The sequence below is a fragment of the Polyergus mexicanus genome, unplaced genomic scaffold, assembly GCF_030449975.1.
Source record: "Polyergus mexicanus isolate NDT 795.1 unplaced genomic scaffold, iyPolMexi1.0 SCAF_8, whole genome shotgun sequence".
Classification (NCBI taxonomy): domain Eukaryota; kingdom Metazoa; phylum Arthropoda; class Insecta; order Hymenoptera; family Formicidae; genus Polyergus; species Polyergus mexicanus.
The window spans coordinates 7,112,943-7,135,812 of NW_027223328.1; the positions used below are offsets into that span (position 1 = coordinate 7,112,943).

Below are 22,870 nucleotides of genomic sequence, written 5' to 3' on the forward strand. Positions count from 1 at the left end.
GCAGTATAAAAGATTGGAATTGATAATATTAAAACTGCGATTTGCAAAACGTCACACAAGTACATTATATATATGTAAACAGGATATTCTGATGAGACAATCGAAAAAATAGTATAAAGCTATTATTTTTTTACATAGAATTATTATCTTCTTTATTCCATCCATCAGAGTAAAGGCTACGACACGTGGGAAAGGTTTACTAAACAGTGTAATCAAATCGACCATTCACAGTCAAACATTTTCACAATATAGTAAGAATATTTGACTGTGATTGGTTGATTTGCTTACAGTTATATAACACGATTAAATTTTTTTACATATCATGGACTTACGGGGGCAACGTAGATCGTAGAACAAATCCCATGCGTGCGCAAACGATAGCTGATCTCAGCACATATTTTACTGTAATAAAGATATGATTATATCCCTCGCAAGAAATAGGAAAGTAGTTAAGAAAAATAATATATAATTTTTTATCAAATCAAAATAATAAAGTTTATTAATTTATGCCTATAACCGGCTTATTAGCATTAATAAAAACAGACAAGCAATTTAATATGGTTCTTAAAAGTGTCCTCTATATTGCGCATTGCACCCAGAATATTCGAATCTGCCGATGTCAGTCACGTAGACGGTGACGTCATTCACATAAACGTACAACCGGTGGGATGGTGGGATTTGTCCAACAAAGTATACTTTTTGTACAGATGTGTTGGATCTGAGTTGTACATGAGTTATTGCCGGTAGTCTGAATTGCAACAAAAGCTTTTGCCTGGTGAGTATAATCGAACGGATTAATGATATCCGGTTTATACGTTTAACGGTGGTTTTTTTTTGTGTATTATGTATATTATTATTAATTTTTTTTCGCGTGTGTGATTAATCATATGATTTAACTGATGCTTTACGCTTGCAAGCAACGAAAGAATCGTATCATCGAATGCATCTTTGCACGGGCACATTCTTACACCGGACATCATTAATACACGTGACATCATTAATATACTTGTATGTAGCATACAAATTATATATCTTGCTTTGATTTGTATATAGTGACGCACGATTAGAGATGGGTTTGCAAGACGCCGTGTATACAGTAGTCACCACACCGTTTAACGTAATTTACAAAACTAGTGTGGGAACTGCCTCATATGCTTGGAGTGCAGCTTCATCGGTAAGCTGTTGCATATCTTGATTTTTAATATTCTTGTAAAAGAATGAAGAAATTTTGTGCTAATTTCTTCGATCGCCCACTAAACCCATTTCGCACACCAGACGATTGACTTTTTTTATAGCAGTAATATATGCATGTATGTGAAATAAATATCGGGCGTTTCATAGTGTATATAAAAAAAAAAGAAATTTGCAAGAGAAAACATAGATTGAGAAAAATTGAAAAAAAGAACAGACCTATTGTATAACTAAAAACAAAAAAAAACGACAAACTTATTGTGAATTACATGTTATCAGTAAAATTTACACGCTTATTTGTATGCTAATATGTTACAGTTTGTCACAAATGCAGTAAGTTTAAAATCAATGTTGTATTAATAACTTTGTCATTTTGATTCAATGATTTCTGCAATTTTACTATTATGTGCATTAATCTTTGACATTCAATGAAGTTTTGCATTTTTATGTTTGTCTATTAGAAAAGCAATGTCACGTTGTTTATCGTTTTTCTTTTATACATATAGTTATGTATAAATAATTTTAAATGTTTTACTTATCTAACATTGCTATTAGTTGGTTTTGATAATAATAATAATAATAATTAATAAAAGTAAATAAGTGAAAACTTGATATATAATATTCAGTTTTAGTTATTTATTAAATTTGGAAAACTGTTAGTAATTTTGAATATGTTAACAATACGAAAATATATACCATTTGTATAGAATATATAATAAAGAACTTTTTTATAAATATAAAGCATTTATAGAAAAGCTAATAATTTACTAATTACCTCTTTTATAGGCGACGGATTACCTGGGATTAAAACCCAAAGTAGAAATTAAAATGCAATCGCCTGTACCTTTATGGAAATTAGCCGCTGCCAGTGGTCCTTATGTAAAGCTCGCAGCTATCAGTGGTGCAGCAGCGGTGATCCTTGGTGCTGTTGGATCCCACAGTAAGTGAATTACTCGGTAATCGCGTTTGTATTATTTGAAATTTGTGTGAATATAAGTTTTAGAATCTGTTTTTGCATTGTAGGATATTATTCCAAGGATGAGATAGGGAAGGAGCAACGTCGTATTTTTGAAACTGCAAATCGATATCATTTTATCCATACATTAGCCTTGTTGGGATTACCTTTATGCAGATTCCCAACTGTGGTAAATATTGCTATCTCTATCTACAATTGTATTATATCGCGTAGAAGATATTAATATATAATTTATATTAATATATAATTAAGTCATATGCATGTTTTCAGGCTGCTACATTTTTCCTTTCTGGGATCTTACTTTTTTGTGGTAGTTGTTATTATACAGCATTTATCGGTGATCGACGATTTAGTACATCAACTCCAATTGGAGGATTCTGTTTCATATTAGCGTGGTGTAGTATGTTTTTTTAAATATTGTAAGTGGATAAGTTTCCATACACACACAAAAATAAGTAAAACAAAAATCCAAAAAGAATATGCTGTAATATTGCATAAATATAAATACAATATTTACTAATATTAATAATATCATGAGTTAAAGATTTATAAAAAAAGGGGAAAAACAAAAACATTATAAAAGTAAGTTATGTAGAATAATTTTTTACAATGTAAGTACATATTGATATCAGGCATGTTTTTGAGCCAATAATTATATATATTTTTTTGGAAGATATGTAAAAGAAAGTAAAAAAATATAATTTTTCCATTATTTTTATCTTTCTTTAATTCCTTAGATAAAAAAGAATAATACGTTTCTTTTATGTAATTTCCTTTGATTCTTATGTCTTATCTAATGTATTTTAAAAGATACATTCATTGAGCAAATTTATTATTATATATATTTATATTTATAAAACTTGTTTACAAAAAAAAAATTAATTTGAATAAAATAAAATTCGTTTATACTACTAAATCGATGTAAATATATCTTTTGTTTGATAATATTAATGACATAGGTTTGTGGATCGTGTCCTGAACTGTTACATATAAGAATGTATATTCAGTTTTTTCTATATGTATTTCTCTTTCCTCTCGATGAATCATTTATTTGCAAAATATACGCGCAAATTGTCTCTCGTCAAAAAGATTAAGAAATTAAAAATAATTATGTAAATATATCGTTCACGCTTTAAAGCGTCAAAATAAAACGTAAATCGTCGTGTCAGTGTGTGGTATATTTTTAAAAAATGCAAATATTACGTTTTGATTTATTAATAACAACATAAAGTAAATTGTAATTTCTGTTTTTCGTCGAATACTCTCAAACGAGCCGATAGTTCTGAAAAATACAACAAAATCGAGAAAACGCCGGCTGTCGCGTGTGCACGAGATCATATACATTGTGTACGAAAATTCGTAATATAAATTTGAAACAAACGGTTTAGATAGATTGCTTCACATACTCTTCCTTTCTCATAATTTTCAGATTCCGCGTTTTTATAACGACATAAAAAAGTAATGTATCTTGTATTATCCATTTGATACACCAACTTCACTCTTTTTATATCTGTTCTATTTTGTATGATACAGTTCTCTTACATTTTCTGTCCCCCCCCCCCCCCCCCATAAATACGATGATTTGCCTGTAAGTAAATGGATATCCGAATTTCTCTTCGGTTCATATATGTCACGACGGCGATTATGTCGATTCTGGTTGCACTCTCTTATACAGCTAAATAAAGTAATAATTGGGCTAATTTATATCTAGAAAAAAATATCAAATAATATTAATAGATGTTACACATCGATTAAACTTAAATGTAGGAGTGTTGCGCAACATAATAATTCGCGCATTGCATTTTCGATCGTTGGAACTTAAACAGCGAACATGAAGAGATCGATTACAAAATAGAGAATAGCAGTCACTGTGTATGTGTATCCGGAATATTAGCTTTGCTCTCAACATAAGACACGCGGTTGCACCCTCCCATTACGGATGTGCGCGTTTCTTTACTGATTTTTAGCTCGTGAGTTTTCCGCGATCGTGGGACGCGGAGTATTGGCGATGTATGGCGATGCTTTTAAATGCATCACTGATATAAAATTTACTTAAGCTAGTAAACGTCCTCCCTCCCTCCCTCACTCGCTCCTCTTTCGGGCTATATTATATTTAGTTAGTATAGTATTTCATAGCAATATTATTTTTTGTTACTATCATATAAAGTATTTATATCGACTTGCGTATATTAAACTATATTTACAATCTTTTTCTTTTTTTTTTATTGTAACACTGAAGATAAGTTTTTCCCCCTTAAAACGAGGTCGCTTGCAAGCAACACGATTCTTAGCACCGTGAAAGAATAAACTCACGCGGTTTGGTTAATAATTATGCAGCTTTGCACTTTTCTTCCTGGTCAAAGTATATCACAATCCAAATATTGGTAGATAAAGAGATATAAACACCAAAAAAAAAAAAAAAGAATTATTCCAATATAAAGCATTTTACGAGAAATGAGAAAAAAGAATACCTTCATAAAAGAATTCATATAAAGAGTAAAACCATTCTCATTGGATTTGCTCGTTCGTTGAAACTGCGCGTAATTTCACATAGACTTTAAATACAGTTCGGATAATTCTCTCGGTCTGAATAATGTAAAAGTAATATAAGAGACAATGTAATAAAGGAGAAAAAATGATGCGCCGATTTCCTATCCACCGTTTCTAGGAGAGATGGAACGAGTGTTGACCCTCTTGCGCAGCTATCCGCAACTTTTCCCGCATTATTTCCAAAGTAGTATAATCAGGCAGTTTTAGGTAGTTGACGCAAGTCATTACTGATGGTAGAAAATCATCGGTTTTCATAGATGGATCGAAAGTCTTGCGCACTATTGTTAATGGAGGTGTCAAGCTCTTGAAACCTATAAAAAAGATTAACCGCGTGAATTTCATTATGTGACTCATTATACAAAGACGAATAAAAAATTAAAAAGCCAAAGTATATCAACCTCCAACGGGCAAGCGTGGCGAGCCAGTAACAAACTGAATGAATTGTCGCTGCTCCTCGCTATTGTACTTAGACATAACTTCGAACAGAAAACGAATGGCGCGTGAGTCAGGTGAGTAGCCATGATCAGTCCTACAGCACTCTGCAAGAGTTTTCATGTCCCACTGTCCGCCAGTTTGTGCGTGCCCACAGAATACCGCCTCTAACTCCTCCGGGAAGAATAGTCTCAATTGTGACGGAGGGAATACAGATTCGAAACCTTCCCGGAATGCTTCCATTTGTCTAAATATTCCTTCGTATAAGAACCAATGTACTACCAACTGTAATTTTATAGAAATTGCATGAACACGTGATATTTTTCGAGCGACATCGGCAAAGAAAAGCATGCACCATTATATTACCTATATTACCATAAACTTACCTTAATATATTGATCCAAATTATGAATAGTAACAGATATTTCGCTGCCACCCTTTCTCAATTCAATATTCTCATAACCCGGCAATTCGAACACGAGGCCCAGATCGGAAATTGGACACGTGTCTAAATCGAGTGCCTCGATTAATTGCACTTTCTCGTGCGGCCGTAATGTCTGATCTTTTTCCGTAGCTTCTTTTCTCCTCACAACCTCTTGAAGTTTGCTAAGAGTACGATGCACGTCGGGACAAACGTGTGCTAAATCTGCTAATGTGAGCGTATGCTCTTCTCCCAACAACCAACGATAGAAAGTTAAACTAAATGGCAAATCCAGCTAAAATGAGAAAAGATTAAACGCATTACAAGTACATGATCGAGAGGAAACTTGTTGCAAAAAACTTTCCAGATTAATGACAATTTTTACCATTCTGGAGTCATATATCGCCTTTGCCATAAATTTCCCAAGAAATTTGAACTTGGTTTTCAATTTTGCTAGATGAGATACTTTAGTATTCCATGGAATCGGCGTTGGGAACAGCCCCTGTGTAGAATTAACGTATCCATTTTCGGCAGGATTAGAACTACCATGCCATAGATCTAAATCGGCGCGTTGCAGTTCCTTAGAGACTAGAGCGTAAAATTCCAAAGTTGGACCGAGGCCGGTACCAACCTGTACACAATATGCAAATGCTAGATTAGAGACATATAATAAGATTTGATGGAAGACTTGTGATGGAAGCATATGTATGTACATAAAATGTACATGTAGGTATATAACCAACCTCATTGACATATTGCACTTCAAGTAGAGCCTTGTTAGAGGCCAAGTCTTGAATTACTTGCTCAGCTTGTTTAAGGATATCTGTTCTGGAGATAGTTCTCTTCCTTCGTTCTAAACGTGGCGTAACACGCTCTTGGCTATCTGAACCCGAGAGTTCTGGCGCGGAATCCAAGAGACGTTGCAGAGCTCTGTCTCGATCGAATGATGTCGCGTACAATAATAGCTGTCTCGTCTCGAACGGAAAAAGGAAAGGACTGAAATTAAATCATTCAAGAATTATAAATAAATTTTGAATCATAAACAATGAAATAAATTTAAAAAAATTGATCTACCATTGTACTAACCAGACAGTCGCGATTTGTTGTAACCAAGATGGCAAATTTCCGGTCATGATCACCAGTGGATCTTGCAACTGTCTACTTGCTTTTGCAGCAATCTTATTGTTGATGAAATCCTGAGGTGACAGTAAGCTCATACTTTTCAGATGAGGAAATAGTGTGCCCCAATGACGATTAAGAGCGTGCAAAAGCCGCAGCAGACACAATCCGTCGAGGGAAGCGTCCGTGATGGTTACTGTAGGTGGTAATGTGGGAGATAGATATGGCGCGAGGGGACAATGCTGTGGCGGAACAGTGCCTTCTAACCAGAGACTGTCTTCTTTTCTCTTTGAGCTAATCTTTGTACTTTTTCCTTTGCCCTTTCTGCTATTACCCTGTGAACTCGATCCTGATTTTGGGGAAGTTGCGGCATCCTCTTCCGGTACAGGTCTATGTATTAAAAATATATAGGTGTAAAAAAATATATATGTATAAATATATAATAAAAAGTATATATATATATATAGAATTATATATTCTTTCACTAGTTATAAATATTATTGTGAATAAGCTGGTTAATGCTGATAAAAACTCTCGATAAAGCAAAATAGAGAAAAATTATATAACACTCCAATTTTGAGAATACAGATATTGATACAACATTGCAAAAAAAATCATGCATGCCTATTTTAGATTATTTAAGAATACCTGTAGTATATCGTGTGGGTTTGTACCCATACCGCATCGTGTCCTAATGGCGGTTCACTATCGGCCTCTGCCTCGGAATGATCCACTCCGGAACATCCAAATTGCCTGACTGCTTGATAAACCGTCATATTGAAGGGTAAAACTATGTCACCAATTAAAAACTGAAGTTTATGTTTAGGCGGTCCCTGACTTATCACAACTGCCGCCTTGAAAGAAAGCAAGAGATAACTATAAGTCTTTTGCTGATATTATCGATTTTTTACAATTTAAAAATCATGAAAAAAAAATATATATACCAAAGTATCGTCAATATCGTCCTCGCTGTTATCGTCGTCGCTGACCATCGAGTCAGCGTCGCGTATTCTACCATATCCACGTACCATCAAATAACGTTCGATTGCCTGTACTAAGGCAAGCGGATCTATTTTCACAGTACCACCCTTCCATTGTTTCAAATTATTACAGTCTGGATGCCGTTGAAGATTACACTACATAAGTCGATAAAATGTTTGTGTTTACATTGTGGCGTTCAAAACAACGAATCCATTTCTAGAGACAGCTAAATTTCGTAAAGAAATTACCTTAAGTTGATGTGTGTTGAAAAACTTAAGAGCACTGGTACCGCCACGACCAGCGCCAGAACCCGCAGGTAAATCATGGACCTTCACTGGGAATTGTTCAAGCTGTGCGACACAACTGTTTAACTTGGTTACTAAAGCACCAAACGCTCCAGGATGAAGATCCATGATATCGTTGTTCTGTTGCATCTGGATAAAATATTACAATTATGTATACATACGCATATATTTAAAACAGAATTATCAGACAAATATGAAAAGATCGATGCTGCTTACAGTGGACTCTGCAAACAACTTCCAAAACATACGAAGACGGTCGTAGCGATTGCCAGGCGCATCTATGGTAGTGAGGTAGTTTAACAGAGCTTTGATAAGACCGCTATAATTCATTTCAAAGGGCGATATATCACTCTCGAGGACTATATCTCGTAATTCCGTTAACGCTGACAACATTTCGTCTAATTCCTATGAATAGTAAGTTGTTCAAATATATATGGAACATAAAATGTATATTAATATATCTATATAATATGTATATGTATATATTTATGCAATGTATTTACGTTTGATTGCAATCGCTGTATCGCAGCAGTTAGTCGAGCGAGAACTGTTAGAGCGGGATGCGAACAAGGCGCGTCGTCCTGATATCTTGCCAGGAATTGGGCCGCTTGCTCGCGTACCCACGTCTTTGCCTTGTCCCGATTTCCGCCAGTTAAGCTCGGATTACTCGGTGGTTTCGACAAATTCGTGGACGAACTCGAGTCTCTCTTGTCGCCGCTAGTGCTGGACGAGGACGATTTTCGGCCCCATTTGGCTGGATTAAGATTCCCTAGAAAACGATTGTTTTTCGGAGTGAAACCGGTGAATAGGGATTCTGGCTGTTGCGTTTGCTGTGGCGTGGTAGTACCAGCTAATCTCGAGAAACGACCTTTTTTATTTTGTCGTTTTTTCTTCAGCACATCACCAATTCTTCTGTAATAAGAAAAAATAGGTGATTCATACGTAAGTATATATATAATAATAAAATAATACAAGAATTACGTCAAAAATAATAAAATTGTCAATAAAAACATTTTGTACTAACAGGTGAGCACTTTGTGGTGTATTTGATTCTTCTATGCTACTGTTTAATTCCGTTCTATGTGGTTCCAACGAAGCACTGATATTTGGTTTATATTGGCATGATGATGCAATTGTGCCAAACAATATGTTGCCATTCGAAGATGGAGAGACAACCGGAGACGTGGCACTACTAGAAGACAACATTGCGGTGGAAGAAAGTGGTGTATTAGACGGACCTGGCTGCGGACTTGGTAATGACGTACCTAAATGCAACATAAAATGATACAATATATATTTATTGTGTATATTGTATATTGAATTAAATGTATCAAAAACGAAAGTGAGAAAGACGGTAATTTATTAACGTAATTTACCAGAAGGGCACTTGGGTGGTGAAACACCAAGAGGTACTTCGGGATCTGCTAATTGACGAACTTGATGTAGTACGCCCTCACGATGAAAATGAACCCCAAATACTTGCGGCAATCTCTTCATCAAGATACTCGCCATTTGAAGAGCCCCAATAACTATACGCAAATCTTGCGATGCTAACATACCAGCTATATGAGACGAGACCACTTGATTTTTTAGAACATCCTGTGTATGAAAGAAAAAAAAATATATATTGCAGATAAAGTACATATTGTAAATATTATCAAGTATAACTGTAGATACTATCTCATTTAAGATTTTATTTCACCTTAAGCAAGTCGGTTGAAGCATAATACACCATACGAAGAAGAGCTCGAAGACATTTGCATTTTACAGCAGGCCCAGCTGAGCTACTATAAACTTCATATAGTACAGAGAATAAAGTTCGAATAAAAGACACTAGCCATTCGTTTGTTTCGATTACTGGAGGCACGACATCCATACTGTAATCAATGACAAAATAATTACATTAACACAATAACAACGTGTTTGTAGTTTCAGACAGGTTACAAAATTTTACCAAAATATAATTTGTACCTAGATGAGCAAGTAGGACTCTTTCCCTCAGTGGGATTGGCGTTTACTCTGCGAAATATACTTCTTGCCATTCCTATATCTTCGTTAATTTGTTTCATCACAGTCAGATCTATAGTGTAAGTTCGTCCTAAAGAGGAAAGGCATATTTCATCTTCGCCATTTTGAAACGCCATCTAAAAGTATGTACAATTATTATATTTTGTATTTATCGATTGATTAAAGTATACTGTAATACTGCAATCGTAGAGAATCACCTCAATAATTCTAGAATCTATAGTACTGAACGGATGAGAACATTGTCTCTCGTCGCGCCATTCCCATTGAACAGTCTCCTGTTGATTGCTGGTCCTTTCAAGTAAACTATTTACACTGAATATTCCATCTGTCGGTAATGGAGGCATAAGTTCTTCGATTAAACACGTAATTTCGAACCATTCCTGCGGTGTACGCGGTACCAACTCGACATCTTCCGTTTTCACTTCGAGAGATCCAGTTAAAAGATAACTTAACGTGAAAGCTATATTTTGTTGCAGCAATAGCTGTGCCAGATCGGGACAGCGATTCGATATCACAGAGAGCATTCGTAATACAGTTATGAAATTGTTAGTGCTGTTAACCGGCGGCGTAATCATAAGCTATAATAAAAAGATATAGAATAATGTATTATAAATAAGACCCAAAAATTATTCCAATAATAAATATATTTAGCTCTATTAATGTAACACGTACCAGCTGTTGCAGATTCTGTAAGAGTTCGGCATTAATAATCTTATGCAACATTACGGGATCATGTTGGAAACTGTCAACTAATCGACTGAATGCTTGACACACACACTCGACACTCTTCTTATCTTGATTTGTCAATCTGCTCGTTAATAACGGTAAACTATCCACTACCAAGTGAAAATCATCAGGATGAAGATTTTGACAGCAGTTTGCGGTAATTGTTAATGCTGCACGTTGTGCCGTAATGTTGAAGAAGTCAACGAATTTTAAACAGGCTGACACCCCACCCTAAAAATAAGAAAAATAATATTGCAACAATTTTAAAATTCATTCAAAATTAGTCACAAGTTATGAAAAATCGTCTCATTTGTAAAATGTTAGGCATAAAACGATGTAAAATGTTTTTCGTTGACTCAAAATTTAAAATATCTTTTTTACAGTAAATATAATACATACCGCATGTAAGATTGTTTTGCTATGCCTGCGTGACAACATGGCTAATGCTGTCAGGCATTGTTCAGCTACATCCATGCATTCGATCGATTCGAGCTTTTGCAAGAACACCGGAACCGCATCCACTACAACAGTAGATGATCGCGGCAATGCTTCCATCATATATGTGAGGGCACGACACGCATGGGTCATTATCGCAAAATTATGCTCAATTCCCAATAAATTAATTAAAGCTGCAACCACTTGCTTAACAGGAAAACCAGTTAAAGTATCTTCGTTGCCCATTACAAGAATCTCGCCCATGTTCATAACGGCCTGCAATTGTTCTCCCTCGTCTTCGACAGCTTGTAAACCAGCCAATAATTGTTGGGCCTTGGCAGCTAAATAAAAATTGGTATAAACAAAAATAATATTTTAGCAAATGTAAGTCACACATGATATATCATACCAGAACTTGCACCCATGCTTCTATTAAGTAAGTGTTGCATTCGCGGTCCTAATGCACCAAATACATGAGGTGGTAATCCCCTGGCCTCCAATAAAGCTTGTAATCGTCCGACTTCTCCATCATCACTTTCGCTATCACCGGTTGTTCCTGACATTCCAGATGGTCCTCCACTGGCTTCATATGTAAAGAGAAAAAATTTATATTTAATTTTACAATAGTGCTTAATATAGCAAATTAAATATATTAGCTCTTTGCGAACGGATGAAAAGCTAAATTTAATACACATAACTTTTTTACATGATACATAAAAATTTATTAATTAATAAAAACGTTAGATTAATGTGTGCTCTGACTATAAAGGGTTAAATTAATATTATATTTATATGACAAAAATGTATCAGACATGCCGATTGGCTATCGGATAGACAATTGCTGTAAAAAAGAGATTCTCTAATTAATAACTAATCGATATGTCCAAACTTTTCGTTAAACGTAATATCAATCTTAAGTTTATATATTAGTGATATTTAACCTGTGGCAGATGTAGCAGTTGATGCCGACTCCTCCTCACCTGTGGTTGAAATTAACTGATTGCTAGGAATCGAGGATGATACTGATGTAGCGCTGATGGAATCATTGCCTGACATTACACTCAATCCTCCAGTACCGCTCTCAACCACCGGCTTCCTCACACGCGATGAGGAGCGATGTCTGTAACATGATGTGTCAACCACGTATTATTATTATTATTATTATTATTATTATTATTATTATTATTATTATTATTATGTTTTAACTAATTATATTATGTTTTTATGTAATTATAATTAATATACAATTATATAATTACACTAATTACAAATCTCATCGCTAAGTTTGCAATTCAGATTGGAAAAAAAAAACATTTTAATAAATATCCGCGCGAATAATTACCTAGAACTCGAACAGGCACCCGTTGTAGAGTCTTTTTTATGATGTTTTCCTGAAGTCTTGTTGCTCGATGGCAGTTCCTTAGGTTGTTCGCCGGAAGCTTTCGCGCGAGAACGTAGCAGGTGCTTATGTGTAGAATGAGGGTGTGCAGGGTTGGCAGAAGAGGCGGCAGACACAGGTGGATTGGCAGTAGCCGTAGACGCGATGCCACTCGTGCCTGCCCCGTCATGTGCCAACGCCCCCCCACCACTCTCCACAGGGTTACTTGCTGCGTTACCCACTCTGATGCTGGACTTGACACCCAGGACTTGACTACTCGTACTGCTACTCGTTGTACTACAGGCCGCACCGCCGTGAGATTTGGAATCTAAAATACCCAAATGTCATACAATCATTGAGATACATAGGGCAAAGATTGAGATTCATTTTATATGACCATTTAATTGCGCACAGACTTTCATTGTTATACAGATGTCAACATGGTTTTATATGTAACATTTTTAATATTTACACTTTTTATGCGTTATACGCATGTAAAATATTTCTCGGAAAAAATAAATGTAAATTTTGTTGTATGTACACAATTACAAAAATCAAATATTTTTGCAAGTTTGATAATTATATAAGTGATTTATAATTTCTATATATAATGTTTCATGCAATTTTATATACAATTTTTGATCTGTTCTATAGAAACAAATCTATTTGAAGTTTAGAAATAAACAATTTTATATTAATTTTTTTGTATAAAATTGTTTAGCTTCACTTCTTTAAACAGCTTTGCGCGATTAGCAACATTAAATGTTGTAAGTTTTTCCTAGGAAGAAATTAAAGATCGCGATATTGCTTATAAGACGAATACTGTAATATTGTTTAAATGCCATGATATAGATGGCTATAACAGATAAAATATAAAAATTATTCAAAGACACATTGCTTCTTTTTTAAACGAGTTTGATTCTGATGGTTTTCAATTTACACATATATGGCTTACACACACATATATAGCAATGAAAAATTTTACGAATTTTGTCCGTTACTTGAGGGGAAAAATACTTTTCGTTTCGCCATCAGGTAGCGAGTTAAATGAAAATTCTCAACGACCTTCTCAACGATTCTATTTCAGATATTCAAGTCTGATACCATGGGGTTTCTTTTTTGCAGATTTACCTGGAATATAAAGACTACTCATAGAAAATATCTTGGCCGTCACAAATTTCCAGAACTTAAAGAATTACATTTTTGAGGCTGTTATGAATACAGTAAAAAAGGACATGTTGTAGCAAGTATAAGAGGAATTGGACCATTTTTGATCATATGACACATTAAGGAATTGTAAGGTCAAAAACTAAATTATCCTCTCATTAAAACCATATATTTGTAAATTCTGAAAACAATTGAGAATCAAAAATCATTAATATTAGAAAATTTATAGTAGAAACATTATTTTTAAATAATTTTATTTAAATTTGTATTAAAAATTTAATTAGTAAAATATATTAATTTGAATATATTAAAAAGTCGGTAAAAAGAGAATATGTTTAACTTATTGAAATTCTTTGAAGTACATGAATATTTTCTCTACACCCTTTGTACATTATTAATATATATAATTAATTCTTGTTAAATCAAATGTAACAAAGTACACGTTGCTTTACATAAATTTCAAATTTCATAATAGCCAATTTCTCAGTTCTAATGATTACATGTGATAAAATTACCTAACAATGAGAGATAATGGTTACTATATATAATCGTTTTTCATACAAGATAAAAGTTTCTCTATTAATATAAAAATCAACATAAAAAAAAGAAAATTTTTTAATTTATAATTCAATACAATATTTTACTGATTATGTTTATAAATGTGTATTTATTATTTATATTTTTATTATTTATACTTAATCATTTCTATTAAATGCAAACGAGACAACAGAATATACATCTCATGAATAATGCACATAGAGTAATTACATGACAAAAAAATGGAATATTCACAGGATCTCTGGTAAAGCTTGAACTTATTATCTCGAGAGTAAAACGTTTACATTAAAAAATTCATAGAAAACTAAGTACAAAACTTCAGTAAGAAACATTATAAAATTTTTAAATATTGATTATAAGCATTTGTATAATTGCATTATTTAAATAATACAATGTTTCGAATCTATTTAGCAATTTCTTTTTTATAAATTCTTTCTTAAATTTAATGCAGTTAAGATATAAACTGATATCCCATTAAAAATTTGGAGTATGAAGAAATCGACAATATTCAATGTAAAGAGCATATATATATATATATATATTCGTTTTTGTCAGTTTACCTCTTACATGATATAATTAATTTGGAAATGTTAGTCTAGTTAAATGTATAATTTTGTAAAAAATATTAAATTACAAAGAATTATTTTTTAACATTAAAATAAAAAATATATATGTGTAACATACAAAAATTTAAACGATGTTTTTTATATACCACAATAACTTTTTTAATATCTTATTTAATTATTAAAAGAACTACCTAATGTTTTGTATTATATATGTTGTATCATATGTTCATAGATAATTTAAATAAATAAATAGATAAATGAAAATGTTTGTATAGTTTATAAATTTTAGCATATATTTATCTAATATTCTTCCAGATAATATTATAGCAAATATTAAAATATATCACTAATTTTTTTTTATATAATAATAATTTTATATTATAAAAACTATTAAAATGATATAATTTTGTTACATGTACATAAAAAAAAAAAAAAATTAAAGAATTTAAGTTTTTAATGTCTTAAGTTAAATCATGTTTTTAAATCTCATAATAATTATCAAATTTAATAAAATATAAGTTGAAATTGTATTTTTTCCTTTCTCTCTCTCTCTCTCTCTCTAAATATATTTACATAACTAATATCATGCATAAATGAGCTTGATGCACAAGAATTTTACCTGATATTAAGTATAGTAAATGATGATGCTTGCATATGAATGTAGGGAACAAATTCAGAATGGAGTTCAATGATTCTGATATTTGTTTAAGCTACTTGCATAATTTGTAAGAGAACATAAGGGGAAGAAAATGTAGTACAAAGTGTGTACTCCTTAAACTTACCTTCTTGATGGTAGGTTTGTGTTGATATTGGAAAAAGTGCTTTGACAGCAGACACAAATCCTTCCAGACATTCGCTCATCCTCTGGCCTAATGATACAGTCTGATCTATGACTCTTATTTTGATAATGTTTGCATTTTCTAAATTTTATTATATTCCTATCTCTTGCAACATTTTCATTTTTATTGATGTGTGCCTCTTAACGGTCTCATCATTATTCTTTTTCATTTACACAATTATATATAACACTTTGTCATAATACTTATGACTGATCATGATATTAGATCAAAACTCGTAATACAGTTACGAATTTGCAGAAATTCTCATTAATCAAAATTAAAAAATTCAATCTTATATATAGGAGAAAGAATTTCAATATTGTTTTTTTTATACTGTATCATATTTGAAAATTGATTTCACATAACTCTGTTAATAAGTTAGCGAACAAGTAGAGATGTATAACAAACGTGTATATGTGTTAATATAAAGATATAACTTCATAAAGAGCCTCTTGTTAAGATTTATGTAAGCTAAAAAGCTATCTAACTAAGCAATTTATTTTTTCTTCTTCTTTGTATATGCATTTGCTTTGTATATTTATTGAAAAAATTATCTAACAAATTACACACATGCATACACATATATATTTATCTCATCCTTTTGATATAGCATTTATAAATACAACAAAGAGAAATCTTTTTAAACTAATATAATAATTAATACGACTTAAACATAATAATTATGTCATTAATCAAAATTTTTGAATAAGCTACTTTCTTTATCAAATAATATCGTAATGTTTGTTATAAATTATTAACATAACACAGTTTGTTAGTTTTATTTTTTCCTTCATATGTAAAAATTTCTCAATATACATTAAAATTTAAAGTATTTATATATTCATATATTTATTAAGATCCAAAAGCTGTCTAACTAATTGTAAGTGTGAGCGAGCGAGCGTTGCTCTTATTCATCTTCTGCTTGTTCGCTTATATGATATCATAAAATTATAAACAGCTCTAATTTAAATCATAGAAAAACATCTCTTTTATCATTAAAAATTACTAAAAAATAAAAAAAATATATATATAGGTATATTATAATAAATAAAATATATATAAAAATAAATATTAATTTATACATATATATATATATATAAAATTCAAGGATATTATATTTTGTTATCAGTTTTAGGAGTTTTTCTTTAATGTAATCAATGTAAGCAATCTCAAATCAGAATTATCTCTTCACACAAATCGCACATCACATCTTACAATTGACAATACCAAATAGAGAAATATATACTAACCTCCTCTTCCTCTTGATGTAGATGGATGACTAGTGATTGGCGTCGCACTTGATGAAGCTACCAAGTTGCTGTAGGTTGTTTTCCGGTTACTATATCCACTAGACAGTGACAGATCGTAACTGCTAGCTCCTTGTGTCAATGCTTGCGGATTTTGTGGTGTACGAGAACGAGTCCGCGATGCCACACAATCAGTAGCTGTTAAATTTAATTCTGGCAAATTCGTCCTAGCTGCACTACGCACCCTTGTACCGCTACCACTACTATAACTGGCTTGATGAATCTTATGATGCGACCTCCAATCAGTATCTGTTATAGCAATATTTCAATATGGTCATTAATCACATATTGCAATTTAGTGATAATTTAATTGTAGTTTCACAATAAAAGAAGATAAAGTTTTAGAAACAAAGTGTGACCAAAAATTGAAGTAAGAAATTCACTTACATACTATCATGTAATAATGGATAGTCAATAATGGAAATTAGTCAAGATTGCACAATAATATTACAACACTTAAATTGATGATAATGATATATAAAAAAGGTGACAGAGAGAGAGAGAGAGAGAGAGAGAGAGAAATAAAATGTTATTAATTATATATATTATATGGATATTCCGATTGAATTATAAATATACAATTACCTGGATAAGATTCTAAGCCACTTCCATGATTTCTTCGTTCACCTCTGATTCTGCCTTCCCCTTTGGAAGAATCAATCAAATGTGCGTGCGCTGTATTACTGTCAACTTGGGATGCTTGTGGATCGCCAGTGGTCTGTCTACGCCTTTTCTCTTCTACCGTATCTGAGATTGTACCAGTATTTTGTCGTTTCCTATAACCACTAGAGCCACTACTAGAGCCTTTCCCTCTAACTTTAGAGGTGTCTGCTGAAGCACTGGCCTTCTCTACAGACCCCCCTGATGACAACTGATCTTGTTGATCTGCCATAGATTAATCGACTCATGCCACTATTCTGTCTGTAATGAAAGAATAAAATGCACAATCTTTATTATATAAACATAGTCAAATACAGCAATCTTCTTATTTATGTTTAAATACAATTATAATTATAATATCTAAAAGAGATGTGCGCAATAAATAATTTTAGATAGCTAAAAAATTTCTAACAAGTTTTGATAAATTCAATATTTTTTATTGATTTCATAAAGAGATCGAAATAAAATAATTTGTGAAAAGGTAATATTTGACACGATAATTAAAAATATTAATTTTCCCAATCGATTTTTTAAATATATCTTAGAATAGATATTTTTCTCCCTCTCCAAATGTAAAACAGATGAAAAAGTGTCAGATAGATTAGGTATTCGATCAGTATACTTGTAAATTATCACGTAACGTCTCTATGTTTATGCAAATGTGTAATAATAAAAACAACACAATGGAAAAGAACCAACGCGTCATTAAAAATGAAGTCGGTCGGTATATAAGTACTGCGAATAGACTGCGATACACGGAACAAGAGTTTTCTTATTGCGGCCTTCTCTTCATTGAAAATATTAACAATGTTATCGCTCGCACACGAAGCAATTACATTTACTTTCGATTATCGCTCGCGTTCGAAATCCAACAAAGTCGCATATTCGCTTACGGAGATATAGAATGGAAGTTAACAACGATCAGGTGTTCGCATTTAAACGAGCACACAATAGAAATTAAATACCCGTCGACGCGAGTGATGCTCAGTGATTTCGTCGTCGCTGGATTCACGATCTCTAAGGCTGCTACAAAAAAAATGTTTCAAGTGGACAGCAGCAACACGACGCTCGCAGCGATATCGATAACGCGATTTCTACCAAAAAGAAAGAAAAAAATTCCTGCCTCGACGCGAGCCATATGCGCTCGGATAACAAGAGCGTGACTAAATAAAACGGTCGGTCGCGATACGCAATTAACGTTTCTTCCCCACGCTACGAAGAAGGAGATTGTAACGAACCGAGAATCATAACAAACAGTACGAGACTGCTAACTGGCTGGTTGGCTGATTATTCTCTCCATCCGATATCACTGGCTAACGCGGAATTGTGTCGTTGACATGACGGCGAGGGCCCCTCGCCACTCTTCTTAGCCCGACCGGGGCGATTACTCAGTCGCGACAAAGCACGATAAAGGCACGAGTCAGCGGCATCGGCGATCCCTTCGGACAGAGAGCTTCGAACCCAGATATTCCGAGACTCTGAATTTGTAGCGTAACAAAGACCCGCGAGCGAGCCACCATTTGCTCGCGATCGAGTAATGGAGGACGGGGTTTCTCTCCTCGTCCTACTCGCACGCGCTCTCCTCTCTCGCTCGCTGTGACCTCAGGTTGAAATCCTCCAAAAAAGAGAGAAGCCCTCCCCCCCCCCTCCCTTCTTCCTTATCCCTTACGCCCTCCCGTTCGCCTGTCCCCGCGACTCGTCCTCCCTTCCTCCCGTCACCCCTTCCTAACACTCGCTCATCCGCCCCACGCACTCTTTTCGATACTTTCGTCAGGGACTCTTTTCGAAAACAGTTAGTCCAAGTATGTATGTGCGCGCGCGTGTGTATATCTTTACCTGAATGTGGGAAAAACATGCCCAGGGCATCGCGACGATCGGAGTTATCTTCTCTCGGTTTGGTGGAACGCGAGACAAGGAGAACCTTCGTTCCCCTTCGTTTTATCGTCGCATACGGACACATACATACACGCGCACGCACGCACGCACGCACGTACGCGACGAAGGATCGAGGAAAGACGAGCGTAGATATCGAGAGCGTTCGTGGTTATATCCGCGCACGGCGCGCAAGATCGAATAAAACTTGCACACACCACGGATCATAAACAAAAAAAAAAAATAAAAATAAAAAAAAAATAAGAGGAAACAACACATCGAACGAACCAGGACGTACTGAGGGCGAATCGACGGAATGCGACGGCGACTGTCGGCTCTCGGGTTGGTTAGGACTGGCTGCCCGCAGGACGCCCCGCCCCCGTCGTCAATATTATACGCAAGCGAAACGAGCTAGCTAGCTCGCAACGCACGCACGCACGCACGCACGCACGTACGCAGGCAAGCAGCAGAGGCACGCACACGCGCACGCATGCACGCACGCACGACGAGAAGCGACGGAGAAGCCACAGTTATCTGTCTCTCCGTTACATTCGGAAACCTGCCGCTCGGGAGGAAACTCCACCGTGCGCATGCGGGAACCTGTGCGACTAATCACGTGACTGTGTTTGACAGACTCGTGCTTAGACTCGCGACATGACGCAATATGTTCGTATGGGTGCACATAACGATTTTCTTTCACTATTTCAATTGATATTACATACCAGAGAATATGTGAATATTATTAATTTTCATTAATTTTGTAGAGACGAATAAAAAAATTTGTTCATTAGTTACGTACCGAGTTGTACCAAGTTGTCCAATCTAATAACTCTATTGAGCTATCTCATACAGCAGTAAAGCTCGCAACAATATTGCTGCAATATTGCAATATTGCATATTGTAGTTTAATGTTGCAGAAATATTACAAAGACATTATTTTACAATATAACTTTAGTAATGTTACAGCAACATTCCAAAAATATTCCAAAGAAAGTATTCGATAATCGCTAGTTCATTCGTTTACCGTTATGCGGCGCATATTGCGCTATCTATTCCGCATTTAATTTTTAGTCACGATGATTATATAAAGTTTGCAAAGAGCGACTAATAAGATTAAAGATATAATAACTATTTTTATTAGCTTAAATTGTATGATATAACCCCAACACAGGGGACTCAGACATTGGACTCTGGAAGAATTCTTTTAACAGTTTCCATTCTTATATAAAGTCAAAAATTTGATAATAATTTTTGATTTTATATAAGAATGGACAAACATGCAAGATACTTCAGATTTTAATAAATAAATTTTGAGATTATATGAAGACAAGAGAGATGTGAAAAAACTTGTTGTATGCGTAAATCCATCACATGCTTTCTTTTTGCATATCTGAATATTTCGGATACAAAGAGATTGTGAATTTGCAAAATTGCAAATTGAGTTTTTTCTTATTTCTCTTAGATATTCTCTGTCACTGAAGGAAGTCGAATGTGTACCGAAAAATTTACAATTTATAATTTCGTTATTATTATAATACAGAAAAATCTATATACACACTAAATCCTGATTCTTATATGCCTAATTTCTTATTATTTTTTTCATACGTTAAAGATATTATGTCGATAAATATACGTAAAGCGTTATTGCATATATATTATATTGCTATGTTGCTGCAATATTATATTGCAATATTTCTGTAGGCGGACATTTTACTGTTGCTGCAATATCATAACAACGTTGCAGCAACATTTCGTAATGTTTCTGCAATGTTGCAATCTTGCAGAAAAATGTTGCTGCAATGTTGTTGCAATCTTGCGGTGCTGTATGGGATGCGAACGATGGTATAGAAAAAAAATTTATCTATCTCGATGTACGATACGAGGAAAGGTACTCTCACGTTTTCTAATAGGCTGCAATAAAATAAGAGAAACTTTAAACAAAATAGATTTATGATTATTTCTCCTCGCATTTAACGACTTCCTGCTGCGCATGCGCAAGATTTCTCCCTCGATTTGGTAATATCGCCGTTCCTGATGGCTAGTTCGGCGCGAACGGCCATCTTGCTCGGCCGTTTTTTAAATCTTCATTTTCACTACGAGTCGCAAAACCGGCCCGATGATCATCGAGTTTGCTTACGGAAATTGAGGTTTTCTGAGATAATCAAAATGACAATGCGTTCACGTCATTCGCATGCATTCCTTTCTCGTACAATCGATCGATCGAATTTTCCGTCGTCGAAAAATATTGCACGTAAAAAAAAGAATATATGTATATATATTGTATAAATATATATATGCAACGTGTTTACCTCACACGTATCTCTCACGCATTTGCCGTTTATATAACGTATGTTTATGTATTTACTCGTGGACGTGCGCGTTATCGCCAACGGAAATTGATGACGCTCGTATGAAATAATTTGTCACCGTTCACCTTTACAGCGTCGAATGGAAGAACGAATCGCATATCGTCGTCATTGATTATTTATCGCTGATTATTATATGACTCGAAGTAAAATATGTCTCGCAAGATGCACTTTGAATTTACTAAAGAGTAAAATCGCCGAAAAAAATTGAAAATCACGAAATTTTTTTCAAACCGAATAGAAAAAGCTCGCGTGTCTCGAGCGATAAAACTTTATCTATTACCTTTCGAGGACCGTATACGCTTTACGGATCCGCTTCTGTAAAATGACGCGACGCGTTTACATAAAGCACGTTCGCTCGTTTCAAGGTCTAATTGATCGTACGCGTATTCGAACCGATCGAAATTGTATGCGCCACTGCGACGGTGTGGAATTACACGGATATACGCAAGACGCGACGAGGGCTTGTTGCGTCGCGTCTACGTCTCGTATCGGAGGAACGGCAAAAAAAAAAAAAAAGGGGGAGAAGAGTAAAGCGAGAAAACGCCTCGCGTTTATCGCGTAACAGATGTCAGATTCTGGCCGCTCCGATCTCGGATATACGGATATATACTATTGGCTGAGAAAACGCATTTGGCAACGGCCAATTGGCCGTTAATAAGCAATGTCAAAACCCGAGCGATGTCAAAACAGCCTGCCCTGAGATCAGCTGTCCGATCGCTCGCGTTCTCCCATCGCACGCGACACGCGATCGAACGACACGATCCTGTAACCGGCCCTTCGTTAACGTATGCGATAAACGTTTCTTACTCACCGCAAAAAGGGAGCTCCTCCCTGGAAGTCGGACTCCAGTTACGCAATACGATGCGCGAGGGGACACGTGAAAATACAGAGTGAGCTGTCAAGTCGATTCGTTTGCGTCGTCTGCTACCGCGAGATATCTCGAGCCGAGTGATTACATACGCGACGCGTATGGTGATTCGCGAGTGAACG

At 34.5% G+C, this 22,870-nt stretch overlaps 2 protein-coding genes across 9 annotated transcripts; one reads left to right on the top strand and one right to left on the bottom strand.

The window, feature by feature from the left end:
* Nucleotides 1–660: 660 nt before the first annotated feature.
* LOC138935862 (transmembrane protein 256 homolog) lies at nt 661–2,879 on the top strand. The gene is made up of 5 exons (XM_070300730.1): nt 661–775; nt 1,054–1,174; nt 1,978–2,131; nt 2,215–2,336; nt 2,438–2,879. Exons 2-5 carry the CDS (start codon nt 1,070–1,072, stop codon nt 2,579–2,581), a joined length of 525 nt encoding a protein of 174 aa, XP_070156831.1. The 5' UTR covers nt 661–775; nt 1,054–1,069; the 3' UTR covers nt 2,582–2,879.
* Nucleotides 2,880–3,364: 485 nt separating this feature from the next.
* On the bottom strand, nt 3,365–22,810 carry Ctrip (E3 ubiquitin-protein ligase ctrip). Of its 8 annotated transcripts, none has more exons than XM_070300728.1 (25): nt 22,692–22,810; nt 17,565–17,900; nt 16,923–17,228; nt 15,616–15,702; nt 12,507–12,870; nt 12,106–12,284; nt 11,574–11,747; nt 11,129–11,505; nt 10,676–10,960; nt 10,201–10,581; nt 9,947–10,119; nt 9,678–9,852; nt 9,352–9,574; nt 9,000–9,240; nt 8,479–8,887; nt 8,192–8,380; nt 7,919–8,104; nt 7,634–7,825; nt 7,338–7,543; nt 6,657–7,079; nt 6,314–6,566; nt 5,956–6,201; nt 5,536–5,865; nt 5,116–5,434; nt 3,365–5,028 (listed from the first exon to the last, which is right to left on the bottom strand). In XM_070300728.1, the coding sequence occupies exons 2-25, from the start codon at nt 17,869–17,871 to the stop codon at nt 4,832–4,834; spliced, it is 6,222 nt and encodes a 2,073-aa protein (XP_070156829.1). In that variant the 5' UTR covers nt 17,872–17,900; nt 22,692–22,810; the 3' UTR covers nt 3,365–4,831. The 8 variants fall into 8 exon arrangements, with proteins under 8 accessions (XP_070156829.1, XP_070156822.1, XP_070156827.1 ...); XM_070300721.1 differs by having other exon boundaries at nt 6,645–7,079; XM_070300726.1 differs by lacking the exon at nt 22,692–22,810 and adding an exon at nt 19,800–19,917 and having other exon boundaries at nt 6,645–7,079.
* Nucleotides 22,811–22,870: the final 60 nt, after the last annotated feature.

Coding starts and splice junctions, on each gene's coding strand:
- Ctrip (XM_070300721.1), bottom strand. CDS start 17,871: ATGGCAGATCAACAAGATCAGTTGTCATCAGGGGGGTCTGTAGAGAAG. Junction 6,567..6,644: donor ACTGTCTGGTTAGTACAATG/GTAGATCAATTT, acceptor ATTTAATTTCAG/TCCTTTCCTTTTTCCGTTCG. Junction 5,866..5,955: donor CGATATATGACTCCAGAATG/GTAAAAATTGTC, acceptor TTCTCATTTTAG/CTGGATTTGCCATTTAGTTT.
- LOC138935862 (XM_070300730.1), top strand. CDS start 1,070: ATGGGTTTGCAAGACGCCGTGTATACAGTAGTCACCACACCGTTTAAC. Junction 1,175..1,977: donor CTTGGAGTGCAGCTTCATCG/GTAAGCTGTTGC, acceptor CCTCTTTTATAG/GCGACGGATTACCTGGGATT. Junction 2,132..2,214: donor TGGTGCTGTTGGATCCCACA/GTAAGTGAATTA, acceptor TTTGCATTGTAG/GATATTATTCCAAGGATGAG.